The 25165-nt window shown below is 46.1% G+C and overlaps 1 protein-coding gene across 1 annotated transcript in view; it reads left to right on the forward strand.

Moving 5' to 3' along the window:
• Positions 1 to 25165, forward strand: part of RMDN2 (regulator of microtubule dynamics 2) — a 649991-nt gene that overhangs the window by 447982 nt on the left and 176844 nt on the right. The window contains exon 6 of the mRNA XM_077486505.1: positions 20418 to 20495. Within this exon, the coding sequence (XP_077342631.1) occupies positions 20418 to 20495 (78 nt within the window). The remainder of the gene's footprint in view (positions 1 to 20417; positions 20496 to 25165) is intronic.

The following is a 25165-nucleotide window of genomic DNA, read 5'->3' on the forward strand; positions in this document are numbered from 1 at the left end:
CAACAACAGGGATCCCAGAAAGGTTTAAAGCATGCTCTTCTTGCTCCTCCTCATCCGCCCCGGCACCATCCTCCTCTGACTCCTCTTCAGACTCCTGTTTTTGACTTGTCTCAGATAGAGTAGCCCCCCCCTGGGAATTCATCCTACATTGCGACTTCCTCATCTTCCCGCTCCTGCTACTCCATGGCTTGATCAATGACATGACGCAATGCACGCTCCGTAAAGAAGGCATAAGGTACCATGTCACTGATGGCGCCATGGCTGTGACTGACCAGTTTGGTGATCTCATCAAATGGGTGCAGAAGTCTGCATGCGCCGCGCATGAGCAGCCACTGGCGCGGTGAAAAAAAAAACCAAGCTCCCCAGAACCTGTTCTGCCGCAGAGTTCGTACAGGTAGACGTTAACTGCACATTTCTGCTGGAGCAGCCTATCATGCATATAGAAGGTTGAGTTCCATTGTGTCGGGCAATCGCAAATAAGACGTCTGACCAGCAGATTGTGTCGCCGCTGAATGTCAGGAAGGTGAGCTATGGCCGTGTAAGATCTTCTGAAATGGGCCGAGATTTTCCTTGCAAGATGTCCTGGACCCCAGGGTATTTGACAACGAATCGCTGCATGACCAAGTTTAAGACGTGTGCCATGCATGGCACGTGCGTAATTTTACCCTGTTTCAATACGCTAAGCAGAGTGGCACCATTGTCACACACCACTTTACCAACTGTCAAATTGATCGGTGTTAGCCACTGATCTTCCAGGCACAACAGATGCAGCACAGCATGGCAACGTCTCACCTGGCATGTCGAATAGGTTCTGGGGAGCTTGGGTGGCGCAGCAGAAGAGACGCTAGCAGCGGAAAAGGAGGAGTCAGCCGAGGAGGAGAGGGAGGAGGATTGAGTAGGAGGAGGAGAAGAAGAGGCAGGCCTGCATGCAATCTGTGGCGGTAAAACCAAATCTACACGGGTGCCACGGGTTACATGCTTGATGACCGTCTGAAGGTTCACCCAGTGGGCAGTAAAAGTGATATACCTTCCCTGCTCGTGTTTGCTAGACCATGTGTCTGTGGTCAAATGTATCTTGGCACCGACACTGTGTGCCATAGATACATTCACTTGCCGCTGAACATGGCCATATAGCTCTGGGATGCCCTTCTGTGAGAAATACTTCCTTCCTGGAAGCTTCCATTGTGGTGTTCCAATGGCCACAAATTTTCTAAAGGCCTCCGAGTCCACCAGTTTATATGGCAGTAGTTGGCGAGCTATCAGTTCTGACAAGCCAGCCGTAAACCGTTGGGCAAGAGGGTTATCCGGCATCATCATTTTTTTTACGCTCGAACATTTGGCCCACAGAAGCCTGCCTTTTTAAGAAAAACGTGAGGATGGCGTGATGGAAGGTGGAGTGGAGGACAGTTGTGAGGAGAGAGGAGAAGGAGAAGTAGAAGACAAGGCTGGACGGTGAGAGCCTGGAGTGTGGCTTTGTGTGTTCCGTTGCTCCCACTGGGCTCGGTGATGGCAGCTCATGTGCCTTCTTAAGGCGGTTGTCCCTAGGTGAGTGTTGGGCTTACCGTGACTTATGCATTGACTGAAAAGATTGCAGATGGCAACACTATTGTCAGCAGGCGACACGTTAAAAAAAATGCCCACACTGCGGAGCCATGTGCCAGCGTCCTGGGAGCGCCAGATGTGACCTACATGGTTGATGCCTCACTCCTGATACATTTGCAGTCTGCTTTGTCCCTCCTGTGCAAGTTCTTCCTGCTTCTCCTCCCTATCTGCTGGTCCATATCTCCCTCTGAACTCCCCTCCTCTTCCTCTCTTGTGGGCACCCACGTGACATCACTAGACACGTCATCATCGACGTCACCTTCCCCACCGCTATAATTAGAGATCTTGGAGTAGGCAGCAACAGCGGGGACCAACCTCCTCCTTGGGCTGATCTGGGTACTGTCGTCAGACTCCTGAGTGGAGGTTGTTGCTGCCTCCTCTTCCTGATCCAATTCCAAGAGTGGCTGCGCATCGGAAATGTCTTGATATGGATCGGAAAATAATTCCTGTGACTCAAGCAGAAGGTATATGGTGGTGGTGGTGTTGGTGGTAGTGTCTTTGGGGGTGCACATAGCAGAGAGTGAAGAAGAGGGTGCAGATCGAGAGGATGCAGAAGAGTAAGGCTGAGTGAGCCACTCAAACAATTCTGGTGCGTCCTTTGACGTAATCGCACGCACCTTCTACAATTTGCCACTTTGGCTTAAGCCTGTTGCTCCTGCCCTACCCCTACCACCCCTGCGGAAGGACCTGCCTCTTCCTCTGCCTGTCATTTTTTAAATGACCCTGTGACAAAAGTCTCTATAGAAGTGTAGTATGTATGTGGAAGAAGGTATATAACACCCCGCTTTAATCTGTCGTTTTTGGGGGCCACTGGTCTATCACACCAGTTATAATACATTTTTTTATTGCATTTGTCACTCTTTGTAGTATCGCTGTAGAACCGCTCAGCAGTCACAATGCTGCACAGTGGAAATGCACTATACTATGCTTTCAATATGTGCAAGTATTTTATACGTGTATTACACACCTATATACTGCACACCAAATAGTACACCTATACCAGTCCGTACAAGGACCTTTGTGGACCTAGTAGCTAGTGATTTGCAGACTGTCCCTCAGTCCCTACACTGATAAAAGACTGCTACAGAATAGGGCAGCAGTCAGCAGCAGTGCACCACAACCCTATATATTGTACACCTATACCAGTCCTTACAAGGACCTTTGTGGACCTAGTAGCTAGTGATTTGCAGACTGTCCCTCAGTCCCTACACTGATAAAAGACTGCTACAGAATAGGGCAGCAGTCAGCAGCAGTGCACCACAACCCTATATATTGTACACCTATACCAGTCCTTACAAGGACCTTTGTGGACCTAGTAGCTAGTGATTTGCAGACTGTCCCTCAGTCCCTACACTGATAAAGGACTGCTGCAGAATAAGTCAATAATCTGCAGCACAAACCTGCACCAGCACCCTATATATTGTACACCTATACCAGTCCTTACAAGGACCTTTGTGGACCTAGTAGCTAGTGGTTTTCAGACTGTCCCTCAGTCCCTACACTGATAAAGGACAGCTGCAGAATCGGGCAGCAGTCAAGTATAATATTCTTTCTATATTTGGAAGAAAGTATATTATACGTGTACAACCCTATATACTGTACACCTATACTAGTCCTTAAAAGGACCTTTGTGGACCTAATAGTAATAGCTAGTGATTAAACTAACTGTCCCTGCTCCACACAGCGTCCTGTCCCTACACTGACAAAAGACAGCTGCAGAATCAGTCAGCAGTGCACTCAGCAATCACCAGCACAGCAGTGCACCAGAACCCTATATACTGTACACCTATACCAGTCCTAAAAGGACCTTTGTGGACCTAATAGTAATAGCTAGCTAGTGATTAAACTGACTGTCCCTGCTGCACACAGCGTCCTGTCCCTACACTGGTCAAAAGACAGGCTGCTGCAACCAGCACAGCAGTGCACTGAACCCTATATACTGCACTGCACCTATACCAGTCCTTAAAAGGACTTTTGTGGACCTAATAGCTAGCGATTTGTGTCACTACAGTCTCTCCCTGCTCCACACAGGGTCCTGTCCCTAAACTGACATAAGACAGAATGTAAAATGGCCGCCAGATCAGGTCTATTTATAAGGTAGAGGGAATGTCCAATTGTCCATGTGCTGAAATATCTCAATTGGCTGTCCTGTACCCCATGATGGATGTGTCATCATGGGTCAAAGTTCTTTCACACTGTAAACACATATGTCCACCGGGCAAACAGCGGCAATTCACAAAACACAAAATTCACTGCAAACCGACCACCGGGTAAACAGTTTGGCCATCCCTACACAGCACTGATGATGGGAGGCGAGGATGGAAACAGTCAGGACAGGACACTACCGGGGAAGGGGGAGACAAACACAGGATCAGTGCTTCTAACTACATACACCACTGGACAGTGTATGTAGTTAGAATTAGAAGCAATGAATGTTGTTGTCCCCACAGTAGCAAGTAAGCTTGTGCATCCCCCCACTGACCACAAATCGGCAGTCTGCCCCTGATTGAGCCGTTACTATTGGTTCCACTGTGGGCTCAGCCACCCAGCCAGGATGCAGGCACCAAGTACGTGCACCCCCAGTGGAAGGTAAGTTCAAGATAACCTGCAGTGGAGTATGGTCTGAAATACCCCCTGCTAGAAATGAGACTTCAGATATCCAGGACAGAAGGTCTGAGCTACAAATGCAATAGTCAGTCTAGAGGAGGAATGAAATACATGAGACAAATAAGAATATTGCCGGACATCTGGATGTTTCCACCTCCACAATTCACTGAGACCAGCTGCTTCTGCCCAAACTGCAAGATCAGGATTATGCACCCTGGAAGAGTTGGTCGTATCTAGCGAATAATCAAATATATTGTTAAAATCCCCCATATTTTCAGAGGCATAAGGAGAGCACGTTTATCAGCTATGGAGTAGGGCACCAAAGCCTGAAAGGGTGGTGGTACATACATATTAATTAAGGCCAATTTAAAGGAGTCTGCACTTTCAATTCCTTAGGAGCCCAGTATTCCCGGAAGCAAGGAAAGGAATCCAGCGAATCCATAGCTGCAGCAGGTGTTTCAAAATACTGAGTGGACTGATTATGTTGGGCTCTCATATTGCTGGGATATAACATATATCTGTATTGTAGCCGCTTTTCCCGCAGCTTCTTTTGCATCTCCACAAAGGATCCCCTGCATTTCTGTAGCTTCGGTGGGAAATCTGGGAAGAAGTGCAGAACTGCGTTGTTATAACGGATGTTTTTTGCTTCCGCGTCTAAGCCAAGATGAGGTCCCTGTCTCGGAAGTTGGGGAAACTAACAAGGAAAGAGCAGGGAGGTGCGCCAGGGAGGGAACCAGTAGGGACCCTATGTGCCCTTTCCACTTGAGCCTGCAGAGGGTCTCACCTGCCTACCAACACTTGCTTGAAGAAGGATTCTGCAAATTTGGTAGGATCATCCTTCACCATTCCTTCCGGCAGCACTACTACCCACACATTATTGTTGAATAGTCTGTTTTCCGCATCATCAGACCATGCCATCAGGAGGTTCACTTGATGCTACAGGTCTGTAAGGGTTCTATTGTGCATTGAGTTGGTGTCCTCTATATCTGATATACAGGTCTCCGCACTGCCCAGATGAGCACAGATTTTATTGAGATCCTGCCCGATGAGATCACACTCCAGGGCCAAGGTTTCAATTTTGGTCATGAGGGAAGTCCTACCTTGTATCTATGGCCATAAGGATGGCTGCTGTCGCAAGGATCATCTGGCATGGCTGCAGGAGAAGATGTCCCCAGATTGTCTCCAGACTCAGTCGCCATGATCCGCCTGCACCGCTCCTCAGACGGCACTGCCACAATTGATCTGCTCTGCACACGTGTAGGCAAGATGGCCATGGCACATGTGACAGGCCTGGAGTTCCGATGCCCGCCAGCCGCTTGCTTTTTCCTGGAGGACTTCCTCCCTCACATGGGCAATGAGATCCCCAGGCAGAATGAATGGTTTACTGAGCAGTAGGGATGAGCCGAACACCCCTCGGTTCAGTTTGCATCCAGAACATGCAAACGGACCGAAAATTTGCATGAACATTTGAACACCATTAAAGTTTATGGGACTCGAACATGAGAAATCAAAAGTTTGAATTTTAAAGGCTAATATGCAAGTTATTGTCCTAAAAAGGGTTTTTGGGGATCCCGGGTGCTGCCCCAGGGGACATGTATCAATGGAAAAAAAGTTTTAAAAACTGATGTTTTTTCAGGAGCAGTGATTTTAACCACTTTCAGACCGGACCATTTTACTGGTCAATGACCAGAGGTCTTTTTACAATTTGGCACTGCACTGTTTTAACTGGTAATTGCGCGGTCATGCAATGTTGTACCCAAACAAAATTTGCGTCCTTTTTTTCCCACAAATAGAGCTTTCTTTTAAAGGTATTTGACTGACTCTGCGATTTTTATTTTTTGCGATATAAACGTAAAAAGACCGTTGAAAAAAAATTATATTTTCTACTTTTTGTTATTAGAAAAATCCAATAAACTAAATTTTAGTCATACATTTAGGCCAAAATGTATTCAGCCACATGTCTTTGGTAAAAAAAAAGTCAATAACTGTATATTTATTGGTTTGCGCAAAAGTTGTCACATCTGCAAACTAAAGTACATTTTCTGGAATTTACGCAGCTTTTAGTTTATGACTGCCTATCTCATTTCTTGAGGTGCTAAAATGGCAGGGCAGTACAAAAACCCCCCAAATGACCCCATTTTGGAAAGTAGACACCCTAAGAAAATTGATAAGAGGCATGTTGAGCCCATTGAATATTTTATTTTTTTGCCTCAAGCGATTGAATAATTACAATTTTTTTTTTTTTTTTTTACACAAAGTTGTCACTAAATGATATATTGCTCACACATGCCATGTTTATATGTGGAATTGTACCCCAAAATACATTCTGCTGCTTCTCCTGAGTACGGGGATACCACAAGTGTGAGACCTTTTGGGGCATACATTTGTAATTTCACTCCTCCCTACCTATCACAGTTTTGAAGGCCATAAAATGCCAAGATGGCACAAAACCCCCACAAATGACCCCATTTTAGAAAGTAGACACCCCAAGCTATTTGCTGAGAGGCATGTTGAGTCCATGGAATATTTTATATTTTGCCACAAGTTGCGGGAAAATTACAAACTTTATTTATTTTTCACAAAGTTGTCACTAAATGATATATTGCTCACACATGCTATGGGCATATGTGAAATTACACCCCAAAATAAATTCTGCTGCTTCTCCTGAGTATGGGGATACCACATGTGTGGGACTTTTTGGGAGCCTAGCCGCGTACGGGGCACCGAAATCCAAGCACCGCCTTCAGGCTTTCTAAGGGTGTAAATTTTTGATTTCACTCCTCACTACCTATTACAGTTTTGAAGGCCATAAAATGCCAAGATGGCACAAAACCCCCCCAAATGACCCCATTTTAGAAAGTAGACACCCCAAGCTATTTGCTGAGAGGCATGTTGAGTCCATGGAATATTTTATGTTTTGCCACAAGTTGCGGCAAAATTACTAACTTTTTTTTTTTCACAAAGTTGTCACTAAATGATATATTGCTCACACATGCCATGGTTATATGTGAAATGACACCCCAAAATACATTCTGCTGCTTCTCCTGAGTACGGGGATACCACATGTGTGGGACTTTTTGGGAGCCTAGCCGCGTACGGGGCCCCGAAAACCAAGCACCGCCTTCAGGATTTCTAAGGGCGTAAATTTTTGATTTCACTCCTCACTACCTATCGCAGTTTTGAAGGCCATAAAATGCCAAGATGGCACAACCCCCCCCCCCCCCCCCAAATGACCCAATTTTGGAAAGTAGACACCCCAAGCTATTTGCCGAGAGGCATGGTGAGTATTTTGCAGCTCTCATTTGTTTTTGAAAATGAAGAAAAAAAAGAAAAATTTATATATTTTTTCTTTTTTTCAATTTTCAAAACTTTGTGACAAAAATGAAGGTCTGCAAAATACTCACCATACCTCTCGGCAAATAGCTTGGGGTGTCTCCTTTCCAAAATGGGGTCACTTGGGGGGATTTTGTGCTATCTGGGCATTCCATGGCCTCCGAAACTGTGATAGGCAGTGAGGAATGGAATCAAAAATGTTAGAAACCCTTAGAACCCTTAGAAAGCCTGAAGGTGGTGCTTGGATTTTGGGGTACCGTACGCGGTTAGGCTCCCAAAAGGTCTCACACTTGTGGTATCCCCGTACTCAGGAGAAGCAACAGAATGTATTTTGGGGTGTAATTTCACATATAACCATGGCATGTTTGAGCAATATATAATTTAATGACAACTTTGTGCCAAAAAAAATAAAAAAATAATAATAATGTCTTTTTTCCGCAACTTTTGTCAAAATATAAAATATTGCATGGACTCGACATGCCTCTCAGCAAATAGCTTGGGGTGTCTACTTTCTAAAATGGGGTCATTTGGGGAGGTTTTGAACTGTCCTGGCATTTTATGCACAACATTTAGAAGCTTATGTCACACATCACCCACTTTTCTAACCACTTGAAGAAAAAGCCCTTTCTGACACTTTTTGTTTACATGAAAAAAAAATTTTTTTTGCAAGAAAATTACTTTGAACCCCCAAACATGAAGTATTTTTTTAAAGCAAAGGCCCTACAGATTAAAATGGTGGGTGTTTAATTTTTTTTTCACACGGTATTTGCGCAGCGATTTTTCAAACGCATTTTTTGGGGGGAAAAACACACTTTTTTTAATTTTAATGAACTAAAAATCACTATATTGCCCAAATGTTTGATGAAATAAAAAATATGATCTTAGGCCGAGTACATGGATACCAAACACGACATGCTTTAAAATTGCGCAGAAACGTGCAGCGGCGACAAACTACATACATTTTTAAAAGCCTTTAAATGCCTTTACATGTGACCACTTTAGATTTATGGAGGAGGTCTACTGCTAAAATTAGTACCCTCGATCTGACCTTCGCGGTGATACCTCACATGCATGGTGCAATTGCTGTTTACATATGACACCAGACCGACGCTTGCGTTCGACGTTGCGCCTTAGCAGGGGGGACAGGGGTGTTTTTTTTTTTTTTTATTATTTATTTTGCTTTTTTATTTTATTTTTAAACTGTTCCTTTCATTTATATATTTTTTTTAATAATTTTTATTGTTATCTCAGGGAATGTAAATATCCCCTATGATTGCAATAGGTAGTGACAGGTACTCTTTTTTGAAAAAATGAGGGTCTATCAGACCCTAGATCTCTCCTCTATCCTCAAAGCATCTGACCACACCAAGATCGGTGTGATAAAATGCTTTCCCAATTTCCCAATGGCGCTGTTTACATCCCGCAAAATCTAAGTCATGAAATGCTCGTAGCTTCCGGTTTCTTAGGCCATAGAGATGATTGGAGCCATTCTGGTCTCTGATCAGCTCTATGGTCAGCTAGCGGAACCACCGGCTGCATTCTCAGGTTCCCTGTTGGGACAGGAGAGCCTGAGAAAACCATGGAAGATGGTGCGGGGGGGGGGACATTCCCTCCCACTGCTTGTAAAAGTAGTCTAGAGGCTAATTAGCCGCTAGGATTGCTTTTACATAAAAGCCGACCGCTGGCTGAAAAGAATGATACCAAGATGATGCCTAAACCTGCAGGCATCATTCTGGTATAAGCACTCAAAGTCCAGCAACATACCAGTATGTTGCTGGAACTGGTTGGGCATATATTGTAATTTTTTTTTCATGCAGCCTGTGGGCTGAATGAAAAAAAAATATTGATCGGTGGGTATGCCCACCATTAGAATACCTCCCTTCATCCACCCACTTCTAATGGTGGGCATACATGCACCATTTATATATGCCGAAGCATGGGGGCATCCTCCCGCAAAAGGTAGGAGCAAATCGATCCTCCACCCCTTATGCCCCCATGCTTCGGCATTTATGCTCTTTTTTAACAGTGGTGGTGAAATCACCTCCAACAGTGCTGGAGTCACGGCTTTATGTATCATGGGAGCAAACGCTGTTGCTGTCAAGATAAATAAATCCACGCTACAGCTGAATGGTTAACAATAAAACATTGCAGAATAGAATACAGTACAAAGGAGCAGAACAATAGAGAGAGAATAGAGAGAGAGAGAACAATAAAACGACAACTATTTTTGGTTTTTTTATTTAATATTTTTTTTGGTTTTTTACTTTTTTTTTTTTAAACACTTTTTTATGTAACTTTAACACTTCTGTTGTAACGGTTCCAGTGGTTTGGGTCTCTCAAAATGCGATGGCATCTTGGGAGACCCTGTGAACGTGTGCCTAGCCTGTGAAATGCTGTACCCTACGCTAATACTCAACTAGTTCATGGTAGCGTTCAAAACATTCACCAATGCAAAGACCAGGATTGTCAGGACAGCGGGGACAATAATGACGGGTGTCACGCCTATATCCGCGCTTTCTGCAGACACAACATTTTCTTTGGGGGGCTCGTTGGGTAGGGGTACTCGGGAGGACATAAGAATAATGCCTCTCATGCAGCCGGCTTACTGCATTTGGTTGGAGAAGGTGAGGTGCAGCACCGTCTGGATACAGATGGGCTCTGACGATATCCTCCTGGAATTTAAGGAAGGATCCAGTCCGTGCTGAAGCTTTGTGTAGCACATAAGCATTCAGCATAGCCAATTGGAATAAATAAACAGACACTTTTTTGTACCAGCGTCTAGCCTTACGGGCAAATAGATACGGTGCCAACAACTGGTCATTGATTTCCACCCCTCCCATATTTTGGTTATATTTGTGGACACAGAGGGGTTTCTCCACAATACCAGTCACCGTAGGAATTTGGATAGTCGTGTCTGCACGAAGGGAGGTAAGAACGAAAACATTCTAATTATCCCTCCACTTCATAGCGAGCAAATTATTACTCCGCAAGCAGGCTCTCTCCCCCAGCCTAAGACGAGACTCTACAAGCCACTGGGGAAAGCCCCGGCGATTAGGTCGCACGGTGCCACATGCTCCAATCTGCTGATCAAACAAGTGACTAAACAGTGGCACGCTCGTGTAATAATTGTCCACATATAAATGGTACCCCTTTCCGAATAAGGGTGACACCATGTTCCACACTATCTTGCCAGCGCTTCCTATGTAGTCAGGGCAGTTCTCCGGCTCTACGTGACTATCTTTACCCTCATAAACCATAAAACTACGTGTATAGCCTGTGGCCCTGTCACAGAGCATATACACCTTGACCCCGTATCTGGAACGCTTGTTGGGAATGTATTGTTTGAATGACAAGCGACCAGAAAACTTAATCAGGGACTCATCAACGCAGACAACTTGATGGGGAGTTAACAAGTCTGCAAAACGTTGGTTGAAATGGTTTATGAGGGGCTGGATTTTGTAGAGCCGATCGTATGCAGGGTCTCCACGAGGACAACAGAGTTCATTGTCGCTGAAGTGCATGAACCGCAAAATCTGCTCGTATCGTGCCCTGGACATGGAAGCAGAGAACACGCGCATATGGTGAATTGGGTCAGTGGACCAATATGACCGCAACTCACTCTTTTTGGTTATGCCCATGTTGAGGTAGAGGCCCAGAAAGATCTTAAATTCGGAAATCGTAATTGGTTTCCATTGTCTGGCAAGGGCGGACTGGGGAACAGTGGCGATGTGTTGACCAGCGTACAAATTGCTTTGGTCCACAATAGATCTATAGAGATCTTCGGTGAAAAACAGTGAGTAAAAATCAAGTGTCGTAAAATCAACTGTTTCCACGTTAATGCCAGGTTGGCCAGTGAATGGGGGAAGTACGGGTTCTGCAGAAGTGGTGGGCACCCAATCAGGATTGGCGAATTCTGCAGGAAGAGCACTGTGGGTACGACGGGCTTGTCTTTGTCTTCGTCTTGGTGGCAGCGGGACACTACTTGTGCTTGCCACCTCGCCAGCTTGAACTGCACTTATGGGACTCGCCACGTCACCACGTGCTACTGCAGTGCTGGATGTACATCCAGGGTGTACTAGGCCGCTGCTGCTTGCCAGTTCACCAGAAGGATGAGCGGCTCTAGTACGTCTCTGCTCCATACGAGGGACCTGCGGTTCCTGCACCTGAACAACAGAAAAAATTCGGGATCGGGTACACCTGCCCTTAACAGGGACCTCATCTCCGTCACCAGAGCTATCTGTCATGGAGCCACTGTCCTCTACAGGATCGTATTCTGAGCCTGAATCTGACAGATAAGTGACTTCCTCTTCACTATCTGTCATGCTCCGAAACGTGTAGGCCTCTTCACTAGTGTACCTTCGCTTTGCCATTTTGGGCTCTAAATTTAGGGGTACACTAGTGAGACTCACAGGTAAAAAAGCACCTAGGCTGTCAGCGACCGTATCAAAACGCTAAAAAAAAAACTGTTAGCGATCGCAGGGATCAGGCCTGACTCTGCGAACGCTGCAATTATGTGTGTTGTGTTTTGTAAGTGACAGTGATCGATCGATACTGCACTTGGGTGGGCTGGGCTGGGCTTGGCGGAGGGGCTAAACGCAGGTGCTAGCAGGTATCTGGGCGATCCCGCTAACAATGCGTTTTGGGAAACCTAAACTGCTGGCGACGCTAATATACATCTGATCAGATACTATATTACTAAGGGAGGTGTATGCTTTGCACGTGGGTGTTAGCGGTACTGGCACTAACCTGATGCTGCCTGGGGCGACGCAGACCTTATCTGACCCTCAAACTTATATCACCCGCCGGGTGATCAGGGGGTTAAACCTTTATTAGGTAATAAATGGCAGGTGCCCTGAAACTATAAAAAATAACTAACCAACCAGCGTCACCTGTAACAGTTATATGGTGATCACTGGTGAAAGGGTTAACTAGGGGGCAATCAGGGGGCTTTATGCGGTAGTATATGGGGGTCCCTGACGCTATAAAAAGCTGTGGCGAACCTAAATACCTACCTGCCTAACTAGCGTCACCTGTGACACTAATACAGCAATTAGAAAAACGATCGCTTATTAGTGACACTGGTGACGGGGGGTGATCACGGGGTTAAATCTTTATTGGGGGGGGGGTTAGGGGGGTACCCTAGAGCTAAAGGGGGCTAACCCTAACTGCCCCAACAGTTATTGCAGTCACAAATGACACCAATGCAATAATAAAAAAAAAATGCAATTGGTGTCACTGTGACTGGGGGTGCAGGGGTGATCGGGGGGGGGAAGGGGGGGGTGAAAGTGTGCCTGGCGTGTTCTACTGTTAGTGTAGTGTGTTGGTGCAACTCACCGATCCTCTCTCCTCGGTGCCGGAACGAAAAAGACCATCACGAGGAGAGATTACATCACTTCCTCTGCCTGTGTTTACATTACAGGAGAGGAAGTGATGTAGTGCTACCATTTCATTCGTCAGGAGCGATCGCGAGGGGGTGGCCATGAATGAATGGCCGCCCCCTCATCCCGGATCGCTACTGCACGGAATCCGACTGGGCCCCCCACCCGCGGGAAGGCATGGACGTACCTGTAGGCCAATATGCCTGCCCGTGCAATTTTGTCGACGTACATCGGCGTGCGGCGGTCGGCAACTGGTTAATGATGCTTAAAGTGAAAAACTAAAAGTGAAATATTCCTTTAAATATTGTACCAGTGGGATGTCAATAGTATGACTGTATGTGGCACATGTTTCCCATGCTTAGAACAGTCCCTGCACAAAATAACATTTCTAAAGGAATAAAAGTCATTTAAAACTGCTTGAGGCTTTAATGTAATGTCGGGTCCCTGCAACACCTTCTCCACTGCTCCTTCTGTGACTGACCGAAGCCTCAGCAACAAGTTGTCCAGGATTACCAGGAAATTGTAACCTCCCAGGCACTGGAAACACATTACACAAACCATTCTGCAAGGCCTCCCGAAGATATTTTATCCTCTGCGACGGCTAGATTAGTTCCGCCACCTTACCCTTGTAACGTGGATCAAGAAGGGTTGCCAGCCAGTACTGATCCCTCTCCTTGATACCACGAAACCAAGGGTCCTTTTGAAGGCTTTGCAGGATCAGGAAGGCCATGCAGTGTAGCTCCGGAGTCCTCTGGGTCACTATGGATGACATGATCCGCAGCCACCTCCTCCCAGCCACGTACAAGTCCATGGGTTTCTGAGGACTGAAAACGATCCCTTGAAGACTGCTGCTGAGTGCCAGGCTCCACCTCCATGCTGACTCAATCCTCCTCCTCCTCCTCCTATTCCTGTGTGATAGGCAGGCCTGCAGGAATACTGTCTGGCTAAAGGGGGTCTTGAGAGTTAAGGAAGTCCATTATTCCACGCAGCGTGTGCTCCAACAGGAAGACAAGAGGGAAGACAAGAGGGACAGTATTACTGATGCATGTACTGTCACTGCTCACCATCCTCATGGCCTCCTCAAATGGTGACAGGACAGTGCATGCATCCTTGATCATTAGCCACTGGCATGGTGAAAAAAAAGCCAAGCTCCCCTGACCCTGTCCTGGTGCCATACTCACACAGGTACTCAGTGATGGCCCTCTGCTATGTGTGCAGCCACTGCAGCATTGCTAACATTGAGTTCCACCTGGTGGGCATGTCACAGATGAGGCGGTTCTTGGGTCTTTTGCATTCCTTTTGGAGGTCAGCCAGCCGAGCACTGGCATTATATGACCGGCGGAAATGCAGACAGACTTTTTTTGGCCTACCTCAGGAGATCCTGTAATCTGCACAAGAACCGCTGCACCACCAAATTAAGGATGTGAGCCAAACAGTGAACATGGGTCCCTGTTGGAGAGCGGAGAGGAGGTTGGTGCTATTGTCGCAAACCACCATTCCTGGCCGAAGCTGCAGTGTCATCAACTACCTCTGAGCCTGCCCCTGCAGAGCTGCCAGAATCTCTGCCTCAGTGTGGCTCCTGTCCCCTAAGCAGACCCACTCAAGAACCTCATGGCATCCTTTTGCCTGAGTGCTTGCGTAGCCCCTAGAACGGGCTACGCAAGCCAGTTCTAGGGGCTATGCAAACAAGCCCCTAGGAGCCCACAAAAGAGCCCCTAGGAGCACTGCTGGTTTCAAGGACAAATATGCACAGGAAGAGGCCATAGAGGAAGAAGAAGAGGAGGGGGTGGAGGAGAGAGGTGTGGCAGGATCCCCACTACCAGCATTTTGGAGGCGTGGTGGTGGAACAACTCCAACAATACTGCACCCTGTCTTGAATCCTTCCCAGCTGCCAGCAGGGTTACCCAGTGCGCCGTGAAAGAAAGGGAACGTCCCTGTCCATGCTTGCTGGACCATGAGTCAGCGGTAATATGCACCTTACCGCTGACTGCCCTATCCAATGAGGCCAAGACATTGCCTTCCACATGTCGGTAGAGAGACCCGGAATGGCCTTTGGGAAGCTGCCACTGAGGTACCACACATTCCACAAATTCTTGAAAGGGGGCAGAGTCTACCAGCTAAAAAGGCAGCAGTTGGGGTGCTAGCAATTTAGCCAAACTAGCATTCAGCCACTGAGCATGTAGATGGCTGGGACCAAATTTCTTTTGCCGGTTTAGCAGCTGGGGTAGGGAAATTTGCCTGCTACAATCGGATGTTGGTGTAACGCTAGCAGATTGCCCGTAAGTGCTTGGGACACCTAATTATACACCTTCATTCCTCTCAGTGCAGGTCTCTGAGAGGACGGAAGTTATAGTGGGGTTGGAGATCCCAGCTAATTAGGAGCAAGGAGAGGTTGGCCTTGTTCTTTGGTGTGGGTCTTTTAAGTACTGTTGCCAACGGACTGCATGAGAGTTCGACATACTGTATGTCTGGTCAAACATGTGCTTGTACACTTGTACGTGGCCACTTTGACTACGGCACTTCTACATAAAAGTAAGTACAGACATTATTGTTCCACTGCGATTTTGCAGGATGTTCCTCTTCATTCTCTAACTTTCCTCAGCCTTCCTTCTATTCCCCTCTTCCCACCCTCCAACATGCTCACACTAAGCTTTGTTATAACGTCCTCTCTCCTCAAACTCTCATGTCTTTACCCCATCTCTCCAGCCCCCAACCTGTACATATCTCCCTCTCTTCTGTCCACTCAATATTACTCCACTTACCACCTCCTGCTCATTCTCAGCCCACCCAGTATCACCACTTCCATTCCACCACAGCATCTGCCCTCCTATAAATCCCACTCCCTCCTTACCACCCTCACCCTCCTACTACTCCTAATGTCTGGGGACATCGCACCAAACTCTGGCCCTCCCACACCCAATTCCCAACGCCAAAACTGGCCATCTACCTCCTCCAACAGTAATCGTAACTTCAACCTTCTCATCCCAATTCCCCTGATTCCACAAGTCGGCCCCCCTCTTTCATGTGCCCTCTGGAATGCCCGCTCAGTCTTCAACAAACTAGCTTCTGTCAATTACTTTTTCTTCTCCAAATCCCTTAATCTATTTACTATAACCGAAACCTGGCTTCAGGAATTTGACACTACCTCTCCTGCTGCCCTGTCCCATAGTAGCCTCCTCTGGACTCACTCCACCAGACCCACTGGACTAAAAGGAGTTGGTGTTGGACTTCTCCTCTCCCCACAATGTAGCTTCCAGGTATTTCCCACACCTTCCTCTCTTCCCCCCTGCTTTTTTGAAATGCACTGCATTAGTCTTTTCTCTCCAGCTTGTCTGAGGGTCGCAGTGTCACACTTTCTGGATGACTTCTCTGCATAGCTACCCTACTTTCACTCATCTGAAGTGCCTGCCATCATCCTAGGTGACTTTAACTTTCCAATCAATGTTAATACTGCTACCACTTCTAAACTACTCAACCTAACATCCTCTTTTAACCTAACACAATGGACACAAACCACCACTCACTCAAACGGCAACCCTCTTGACCTCATATTCTCCCCTTGCTGTATTCGCTGCAATCTCTCTAGCACACCCTTCCCTCTCTCTGATCACAACCTTATCCATTTCACACTCTCCTTGTCTCCCACATCCCATGCTGCCAACCCACAAGCCACTACCCGCAGAAACCTTCGCAACCTCAACCCTTCCCTTCTTCACTCTGCTACTGATGGCCTCTATGACAAAATCGCAACCCTGTCCTGCCCAGACCTAACCACTTCCATCTACAACACCACATTGTCATCCACCCTAGACATACGTGCTCCTCTTTCTACACGCAGAACTAGGCCCCATCTGCCACAACCCTGACAAACAGATGACACCAGAAGTCTCAAGAGACAAAGCCGTGCTCTTGAGCGAGCATGGTGTAAATCTAAAACCCTACAAGACTTTACCCTCTACAAATCTGCCCTTCTCAAATACAACTCCTGCCCCACACTGCTAAACCTATTACAACACTCAGAAAAATCCTCTCATCTAAACCTCATCAACTATTTTTTACCCTTAATTCCTTACTTCACCCCCCACTGCCCCCACCCACAAACTTGCTTACCGCTCAACATATTGCCAACCATTTCAATAGCAAAATTGACACAATTTGCAAGGAGATATCCAACATTCAAATTCCTCCCCTATCCAACACATCGGGTCCAACACCACACACAATACTCTCTTCTTTTTCCCCAGTTAACGCAGATGAAGTTGATAAACTCTTCTCCATGGCCCACCTCACTACCTATCCCCTGGTCCCCTCTCAATTACTGCGACCACCTTCCCACTCTATTCTAAACTTCCTAACCGACATTTTCAACCTCTCCCTCTCCTCCGGCACCTTTCCTTCCCTGCTCAAACATGCACTGGTTATCCCCATACTCAAAAACCCCTCTCTAGACCCCACCTGTTTGAATAACTTAAGACCCATCTCCCTGCTCCCCTTTGCCTCCAAGCTCATCGAATGCCTCGTCCATGACCGAATGAGTCACTACCTCACGGACAACAACCTTCTCGACCCCCTATAGTCTGGCTTCTGCCCACAACATTCTACTGAAACTGCTCTACTAAAACTCACCAATAACCTACTAACTGCTAAAACCAATGGACACTACTCCTTACTCATACTTTTAGACCTCTCTGCTACCTTTGACACAGTTGACCACCTGCTCCTCCTCAGCAAATTACACTCCCTTGGCCTCTGTGATTCTGCTTTATCCTGGTTCTCCTCCTACCTATCTCAGCGCACTTTCAGTGTCACTTAAAACTCCATCTCATCCACTCCCTTTCCTCTTTCTGTTGGGGTACTCCAAGGCTCCATCCTTGGGCTTCTTCTATTCTCACTCTATACCTCTTCCCTGGGCCAGTTGATAATCTCCCATGGCTTCCAATACCACCTCTATGCCCACTATCTCTCCACTCAACTCACCCCCTTGATCTCCTCATGGATCTCAAACTTACTGAATGACACATCGATATGGATGCCACACCACTTCCTCAAACTCAATCTTTCTAAAACTGAGCTTGTTATATTTCCTTCTTCCCAGTCCCCCGTGACTTCACCATTTAATATCAACAACACAACCATTGGTCACTCTACACATGCCCGGATCCTGGGTGTAATCCTTGACTCTGACCTCTCCTTCAGCCCCCATATCCAATCACTGGCTAAATCCTGCCACCTTATCCTCCGCAACATCTCCAGAATTCGACCCTTCCTGACTGACACCACAAAGCAACTTATTTACTCCTTGATTATTTCCTGCCTTGACTACTGCAGTTCTCTCCTTAATGGCCTACCCTTAAGCAGGCTATCCCCCTACAGTCTATTATGAATTTTGCTGCTAGACTAATAGACCTCACTAACTGATCTGTGACTGCTACTCCTCTCTGCCAATCCCTTCACTGGCTTCCCCTACACCACCATGTAAAATTCAAAATGCTAACCATAACATACAAGGCCATTTACAACATTGCCCCCATCTACATCACCAACTTCATCTACAGGTATCACCCAAATCGTCCCCTCCACTCCTCCCAGGACCTCCTGCTCTGTAGCTCCCTTGTTACTTTCTCCCATGCTCGCCTTCAGGGCTTTTCCAGAGCCTCTCCTATCCTCTGGAACTCCCTGCCCCGGTATATCCGATCAGTCCCTACCCTGTTCACCTTTAGGAGATCCCTGAAAACTCATTTATTTAGGGAAGCCTATCCCACACCCACCTAACAACTGTCTCCGAGCCACCCCCATCAAATAAGTCTCTGCAGCTATTACCTTTTGTACCACCACCCCCTCCCTTTAGAATTTAAGCTCTACGAGCAGGGCCCTCCTGTGCCTTTTGTATTGAACTGTACTGTAATTGTGTCCCCCCCCCCCCTATATATTGTAAAGTGCTGCATAAACTGTTGGTGCTATATAGACTGTGTATAATAATAATAACAATAAATAAATACACTGCAGCTAACTGAATCAACTGCCTGTTCAAACTAAATTAAATTACACTCTCTCTGCCTCTCTCTGCCTCTTGCTGCCTCACTCTGTGTCTCTCTGTCTCTCTCTTAACAATGCCACCAACACACTACACACAGCCTATGTGTAGGCGGCCTCATATAGTGTGGGGCGTGGACTTAACCCCCTGAGCCATAATTGGCCAAAGGCACCCCGCCTTTAGCGAATAATGGCTCTCTTCACTGAGAGCGCTGTGATTGGCCAAAGCATGCGGGTCATAGTGCATGCTTGGCCAATCATCAGCCAGCCATGCACTGCGATGACGCAGTGCATTATGGGCTGTGATGCACCGCTCAAATTTGGTGCGAATGGCCCATAATGTTCAATCTTCATCGAGCAATTGAACAGCCAATGTTTAAGTCGAACTCATGTTCGATTCGACCAGCCAGCCCATCCCTACTGAGCAGGGTGATGGCAAACAGCTCCCTACGAAAAGGATACGAGCACATGATATCAGGAGCCTCTGTAAAACACATCTTTTCTGCTTTCCATCCTGGACACGACCCCACGAGAGTGATTATTGCAATATTTCTTAATATATATTGTTTTTTTTAGATTGCACTGCACTTATTATTTTTCATAGATATTTTTCATCAGAGGGGTTGTAAAATGACCTGTTAAGTGCTTCAGCAGCAATCACATCATGGAGTAAATGTATAGGAACACTGTGATGTTCACTTATCATATTAGTATTTACACTAAGTATATTGTGTTAGTTTATGTTTTTGTTAGCGACTGATTTATTGTTTATTGGGTAGCGCTGATTGATTTTCTTGCATATTTATATACGTTGTTTGCAAAGTATTTGCATCATCATTGCTTACATTATTTTCCCATCACATATAAGTTAACATCATTGAAGTATGTTATAACTATGATAGCAGTGCAGCACCACCATTCCATATTCACTATAATCACATTAGCCCCCGGATAAGCTAAAAGGTGTCTGCAGCAGCCAACCACTCTTCACCCTTACATCTCATTTAACCACTTGCCGCCCAACCACTGTCAATTGACGGAGGACTGGTACGCCCTCTTTCTGGGAGGACATCATATGATGGCGATCGTGGCCATGCGGTGTTCCTAGGCAGGGCATGACCCCGATCTCTGTAAAAAGCCGATGACATGGGTCTTTAATCATGTGAACGGCTGTGTCCAATCACAGCTGGTCACATGTAAATGCGAAATTGCTGTTAATCGGCTCTCCTCGCCTCACACTGACAGAGTGTGTGGCGAGGAGTGCTAATCAGTGGTATCACCTCGCAGGGAAGACCAAGTAGTGCTCATTAGTGCCACCAATCAGTGCACATCAGTGCCAACAATCAATGCCCATCAGTACTGTCATCAGTGCCATGCAAAGTGCCCTGTATTGAAGTAGTTAAAGTGATAGCGTGTGAGTATTCACTACAAAATTATTCTGATTTGTTTCTGTTTATCTTTTAGGAACATTTGGACAAAGCAATTGAACTACATCCACAGGATCCTCTGCAGTACCACCTTCTAGGCAGGTGGTGCTATGCTGTAAGTTGTCCTCAGTTCTGTGCATAGAATGTTATACATTTGTCAGTACATTTGAGCATGTATTTAAATAAAACAAAGCAAAAATAAAACAGTTACCCCTTTTAAACAATCAAGTTTAAAAGCCCATATCCAGGCAAAATGTTTGGGGTTAGTGAAGGGGGAACCCAGAGTTCCGTTTTCATATAAACGATAGGAAATAATTTCTATGGACTTCTTGCTATGATAAAAGTTTCAGTGCTGCTTTAGTTTTTTGTTTTTTGGAGTAAGAATTGTTTTTTTTTTAGTTCATTTTTGTAAGAAAGCCCCATGATAGGCAAATATAGAAGTTGGCAAAAAAAAGTCAAGTGCTGACTGAGGTGAATATATTTATAGTCCAATCCACCTAACATTCAAAATTCCCTTTTGTATAAATGTTGGTAAAAAAAACAAGCTGGTTGTTTCTGGTAGTTATAGACCTAGACATCGACTGTGCAATATTTAAAAAATAAGTACTCTGAATTAAAGCTTTGGCTGCATAGATCATGCTGTGTCAGAGTTCCCCAAAGTGATTCTAAAGGCAGTTTTTTTTAAATTACAAACATGTCATACTTACTTGCTGTCAGACTTTACGTACCTGACTGATGAGCCCGAGATAGCAGACGAAGGCCTCCCTTACGTGTCTGGTTTGCGGCCCCTGGTAGTATGGACAGGAGGCACAGGAGCACAGATTGGTATGAGAGCCTGGCGAGTTTGTTGCAGGAGAAGAGGCCCAAGGGCTTTATGCAGATGGGTCGGTGGTCTCCAGGCAGCTGGACGCTGGCAGCGGATGCAGAGCAAGATCGCACGTCTGTCCGGGCATTTCCCTGACACTTGCTCTGTGAAATGGTTTTGCACAGAGCAGCCCCAAGCCTCCTCTCTACTCTACTCAAGAGAGCTGCTGAGGGGAAAGCTTAGGTATAAGGGGGGTCTGGAGGGGGAGCTGCATGCAAAAGGTTTTTTTTATTTACCCTAATACATAGAATGCATTAAGATAAAAAACTCTCTGCCTTTAGATCGACTTTTAAGGCGCAATAGTGGCCAATTATACAGCTGGAACACTCTGTAATCTTTAAGGCTGTGAAGGGGACCAAACTGGAAACTTTAGGTTAAAGAAATCACAGTTACATTCTCAACTCATTCTGAATAAGCTCAAAGTGTATGTAAACCCTTAATTATATTTTCATCATGCCTCACTGTATACAGTCTTGGGAAAATACTAAATCGGTTGTTGTGGTGGACCGTCCATAGGGGGCGCATGGGCGCCGCCCCCCCCGAGCTTTTCATAAAGGGTCACTTTAAGACTTTTCTGGCGCCGGAAACATGGCAGTCTATGGGAGGCTTCCCAGCTTGCAATCAGCTGATCGATGGCAAGCTGCTCATGTTTAGCGCATGTTAGGGGCGCAAGCTATGCACCCACAAACACGCCCTTTCTACACTGATTTGCATCTGGCTCCTGTGCTTTTTTTTTATTTGCTGGCACCAGAGGATGACTGGGCGGTGTTTTTTCGGCACTGCAGGGTCACATCCAGTTTCCCAGCTGGCTCACTGTGTTGTGGAGAGTGACTGACTGGGACCCTATGATGTGAAGCAAGGCAGGGAGCGGATCACTGATGTGGCAGATGGGCATGGAGCTGGGCCGAGTCTTAGCTCAGTGTATCTAAGGTGAGTGCGAGGATCGGAGGTGATAGTAATGTGCATCGCTGAGTGTGTGTGTCTCTCTCCCCCCTGAGCTCCTCTGATAGGCTGCTTTCAAGGGAGTCTGTAAGTAACCTGCGATGCCTGTGCATTGGAGCCACATCACGGCTGGCTCACAATCCTCTTTGCGCCACTTTCCTTCTACTGTGCTGCTCCATATCCTCCAGCTTCCGCCCTGCTCACAGTGGCTATGGAAAACTTTGAAAGCTGTGAGTAGGAAAGCCAGGAATAGAGAGACAGAGGATGGCAGTCTGTGCTGGAGGAACGAGAGAATGTAATGTAAAAATAAGGGGAGGAGGAGGAGGCAGTTTGAGCAGAGCAAGCCGCTTGGACAAAGCAGCCGGACATCGCACACTGATCGACCTGCTATATCCTCTGTGATAACCCTGCCCTCCCTGCACCAACAGCCCTTCTCTGCCCTCACACACAACTGAGAGTACAGGGAAGGCTGACAGACTTTAGTGAATGCCTCCTGGTGCTGTGAGCTGAGGTGAGGAATTGGAGTCTCTCTCTCTATCTTCCCATGATCTGTGAGGCTGAGCTGTATACTATATGTCCTGTGAGGCTGAGCTGTATACTATATGTCCTGTGAGGCTGAGCTGTATACTACAGTATGTCTTGTGAGACTGAGCTTTATACTATATGTCCTGTGAGGCTGAGCTGTATACTACAGTATGTCTTGTGAGGCTGAGCTGTATACTACAGTATGTCTTGTGAGGCTGAGCTTTATACTATATGTCCTGTGAGGCTGAGCTTTATACTATATGTCCTGTGAGGCTGCACTGTGTACTATATGTCCTGTGAGGCTGAGCTGTATACTATATGTCCTGTGAGGCTGAACTGTATACTATATGTCCTGTGAGGCTGCACTGTGTAATATATGTCCTGTGAGGCTGAGCTGTATACTATGTCCTGTGAGGCTGAGCTGTATACTATGTCCTGTGAGGCTATGCTGTATACTATGTCCTGTGAGGCTATGCTGTATACTCTGTACTGTGAGGTTGTACCTAATACTCCTGACATCCCGTGTTCTCTGTCAGAGATTGAACAATGCAACGCCCATCTTGGTACACCCTGCACTCGGCCGCAGTAAGCCTGCAGTCACAAGGTGGCAGCGGACATCTTGTTACACCCAGCCCATATAGTTCGCTAACTATATGGGCTGGGTGTAACAAAATGTCCGCTGCTGCCTTATGATTATAGGCTTTCTGCAGCCCATCAGTCAGTGCCACTTATCATTGCCCATAAGTGCCGCCCATCAATGCCACCTATCAGTGCTGTATATAGGTGCCCATCACTCAGTGCCACCTATAATTTCTGCAAATCAATGCTCATCAGTCAGTCCACCTATCAGTGCTCATCAGTGCCAGTCGGTATTGTGCTTTGAAAATGGTCACGTGACCTTAAAAAAAGTATCGGTAATCGGTATCAGCGAGTACTTGAAAAAAAAGTCTTAAAAAAGTGGTATTGGTGTAACCCTAGTAGAGAGAGATCTGCTGTTCCTAGTGATTAGGAACAGTGATCTCTAGCTTCCTCCAGTCAGATCCATCCCTCCACAGTTAGAAACACCTCCCAGGGAACACATTTTACCTCTTGTGTTAGCCTCTTCCCTGCCAGTGACATTTACACAGTAATCAGTGCATTTTTATAGCACTGATCACTGTATAAATGGCAATGGTCCCATCTGGTGTCAAGTGTCCGATCTATCCGCAGATCACCACCATTACTAGTAAAAAAAAGCCATAAAATTGTCCCCTATTTTGTAGACGTTATAACTTTTGCGCAAACCAATCAATATATGCTTATTGCATTTTTTTTACCAAAAAGATATAGAAGAATACATATTGGCCTAAACTGATGAAGAAATTCGTTTTTTTATTTATTTTTTGGATATTTATTATACCAAAAAGTGAAATATATATTGTTGTTCAACATTTTCGCTCTTTTTCTGTTTATAGCGAAAAAAATAAAAACGTCAGGGGTAATCGAATACCACCAAAAGAAAGCTCTATTTGTGGGAAAAAAGGGACATGGATTTTGTCTGAGAACAACATTGCATGACCATGCAATTATCAGTTAAAGTGACTTAGATATTTTATAAATAGGCAACTCCTATCCTCATATTGATTAGTGGTTCCAAATTAATAACTGCTGCAGTAGGGAACAGACACAAAAGATACGCTCAGCATCTTTCCAAATAACTGTTCTCCCTTACTATGACGCATTTGAAGGTTTTTATACACACGATTACATAGGTATGCCATCATCCTAGGTAACTTTAACATTCCAATCAATGTTAATACTGCTACCACTTCTAAACTACTCAACCTAACCTCATCTTTTAACCTAATACAATGGACGCAAACCACCACTCACTCCAATGACAACACTCTTGACCTCGTATTCTCACATCGTTGCGCTCCCTGCAAGCTCTCTAACACACCTTTTCCTCTCTCTGATCAGAACCTTATCCATTTCACACTCTCCTTGTCTCCTACATCCCATGCTGCCAACCCACAAACCACTACCCGCAGAAACCTTCGCAACCTCAACCCTTCCCTTCTTCACTCTGCTACTGATGGCCTTTATGGCAAAATCACACCCCTGTCCAGAGCTAACGACTTCCATCTACAACACCACGTTGTCATCCTCCCTAGACATACTTGTTCCTCTTTCTACATGCAGAACCAGGCCCCATCTGCCCCAACCTTGGCAAGCAGACAATACCAGAAGTCTCAAGAGACACAGCCATGCTCTTGAGCGAGCATGGTGTAAATTTAAGTCCCTGCAAGACAGCACAGTGGTGTAGTGGTTAGCACTCTCACCTAGCAGTAAGAAGAGTCGCTGGTTCGAATCCCAACCACGACACTACCTGCTGGAGTTTGCATGTTCTCCCTGTGCCTACGTGGGTTTCCTCCGGGTACTCCGGTTTCCTCCCACACTCCAAAGACATGCAG

Source organism: Lithobates pipiens, unplaced genomic scaffold, assembly GCF_037356315.1.
Source record: "Lithobates pipiens isolate NorthernLeopardFrog02 unplaced genomic scaffold, aLitPip1_a1.2 Scaffold_18, whole genome shotgun sequence".
Lineage (NCBI taxonomy): Eukaryota > Metazoa > Chordata > Amphibia > Anura > Ranidae > Lithobates > Lithobates pipiens.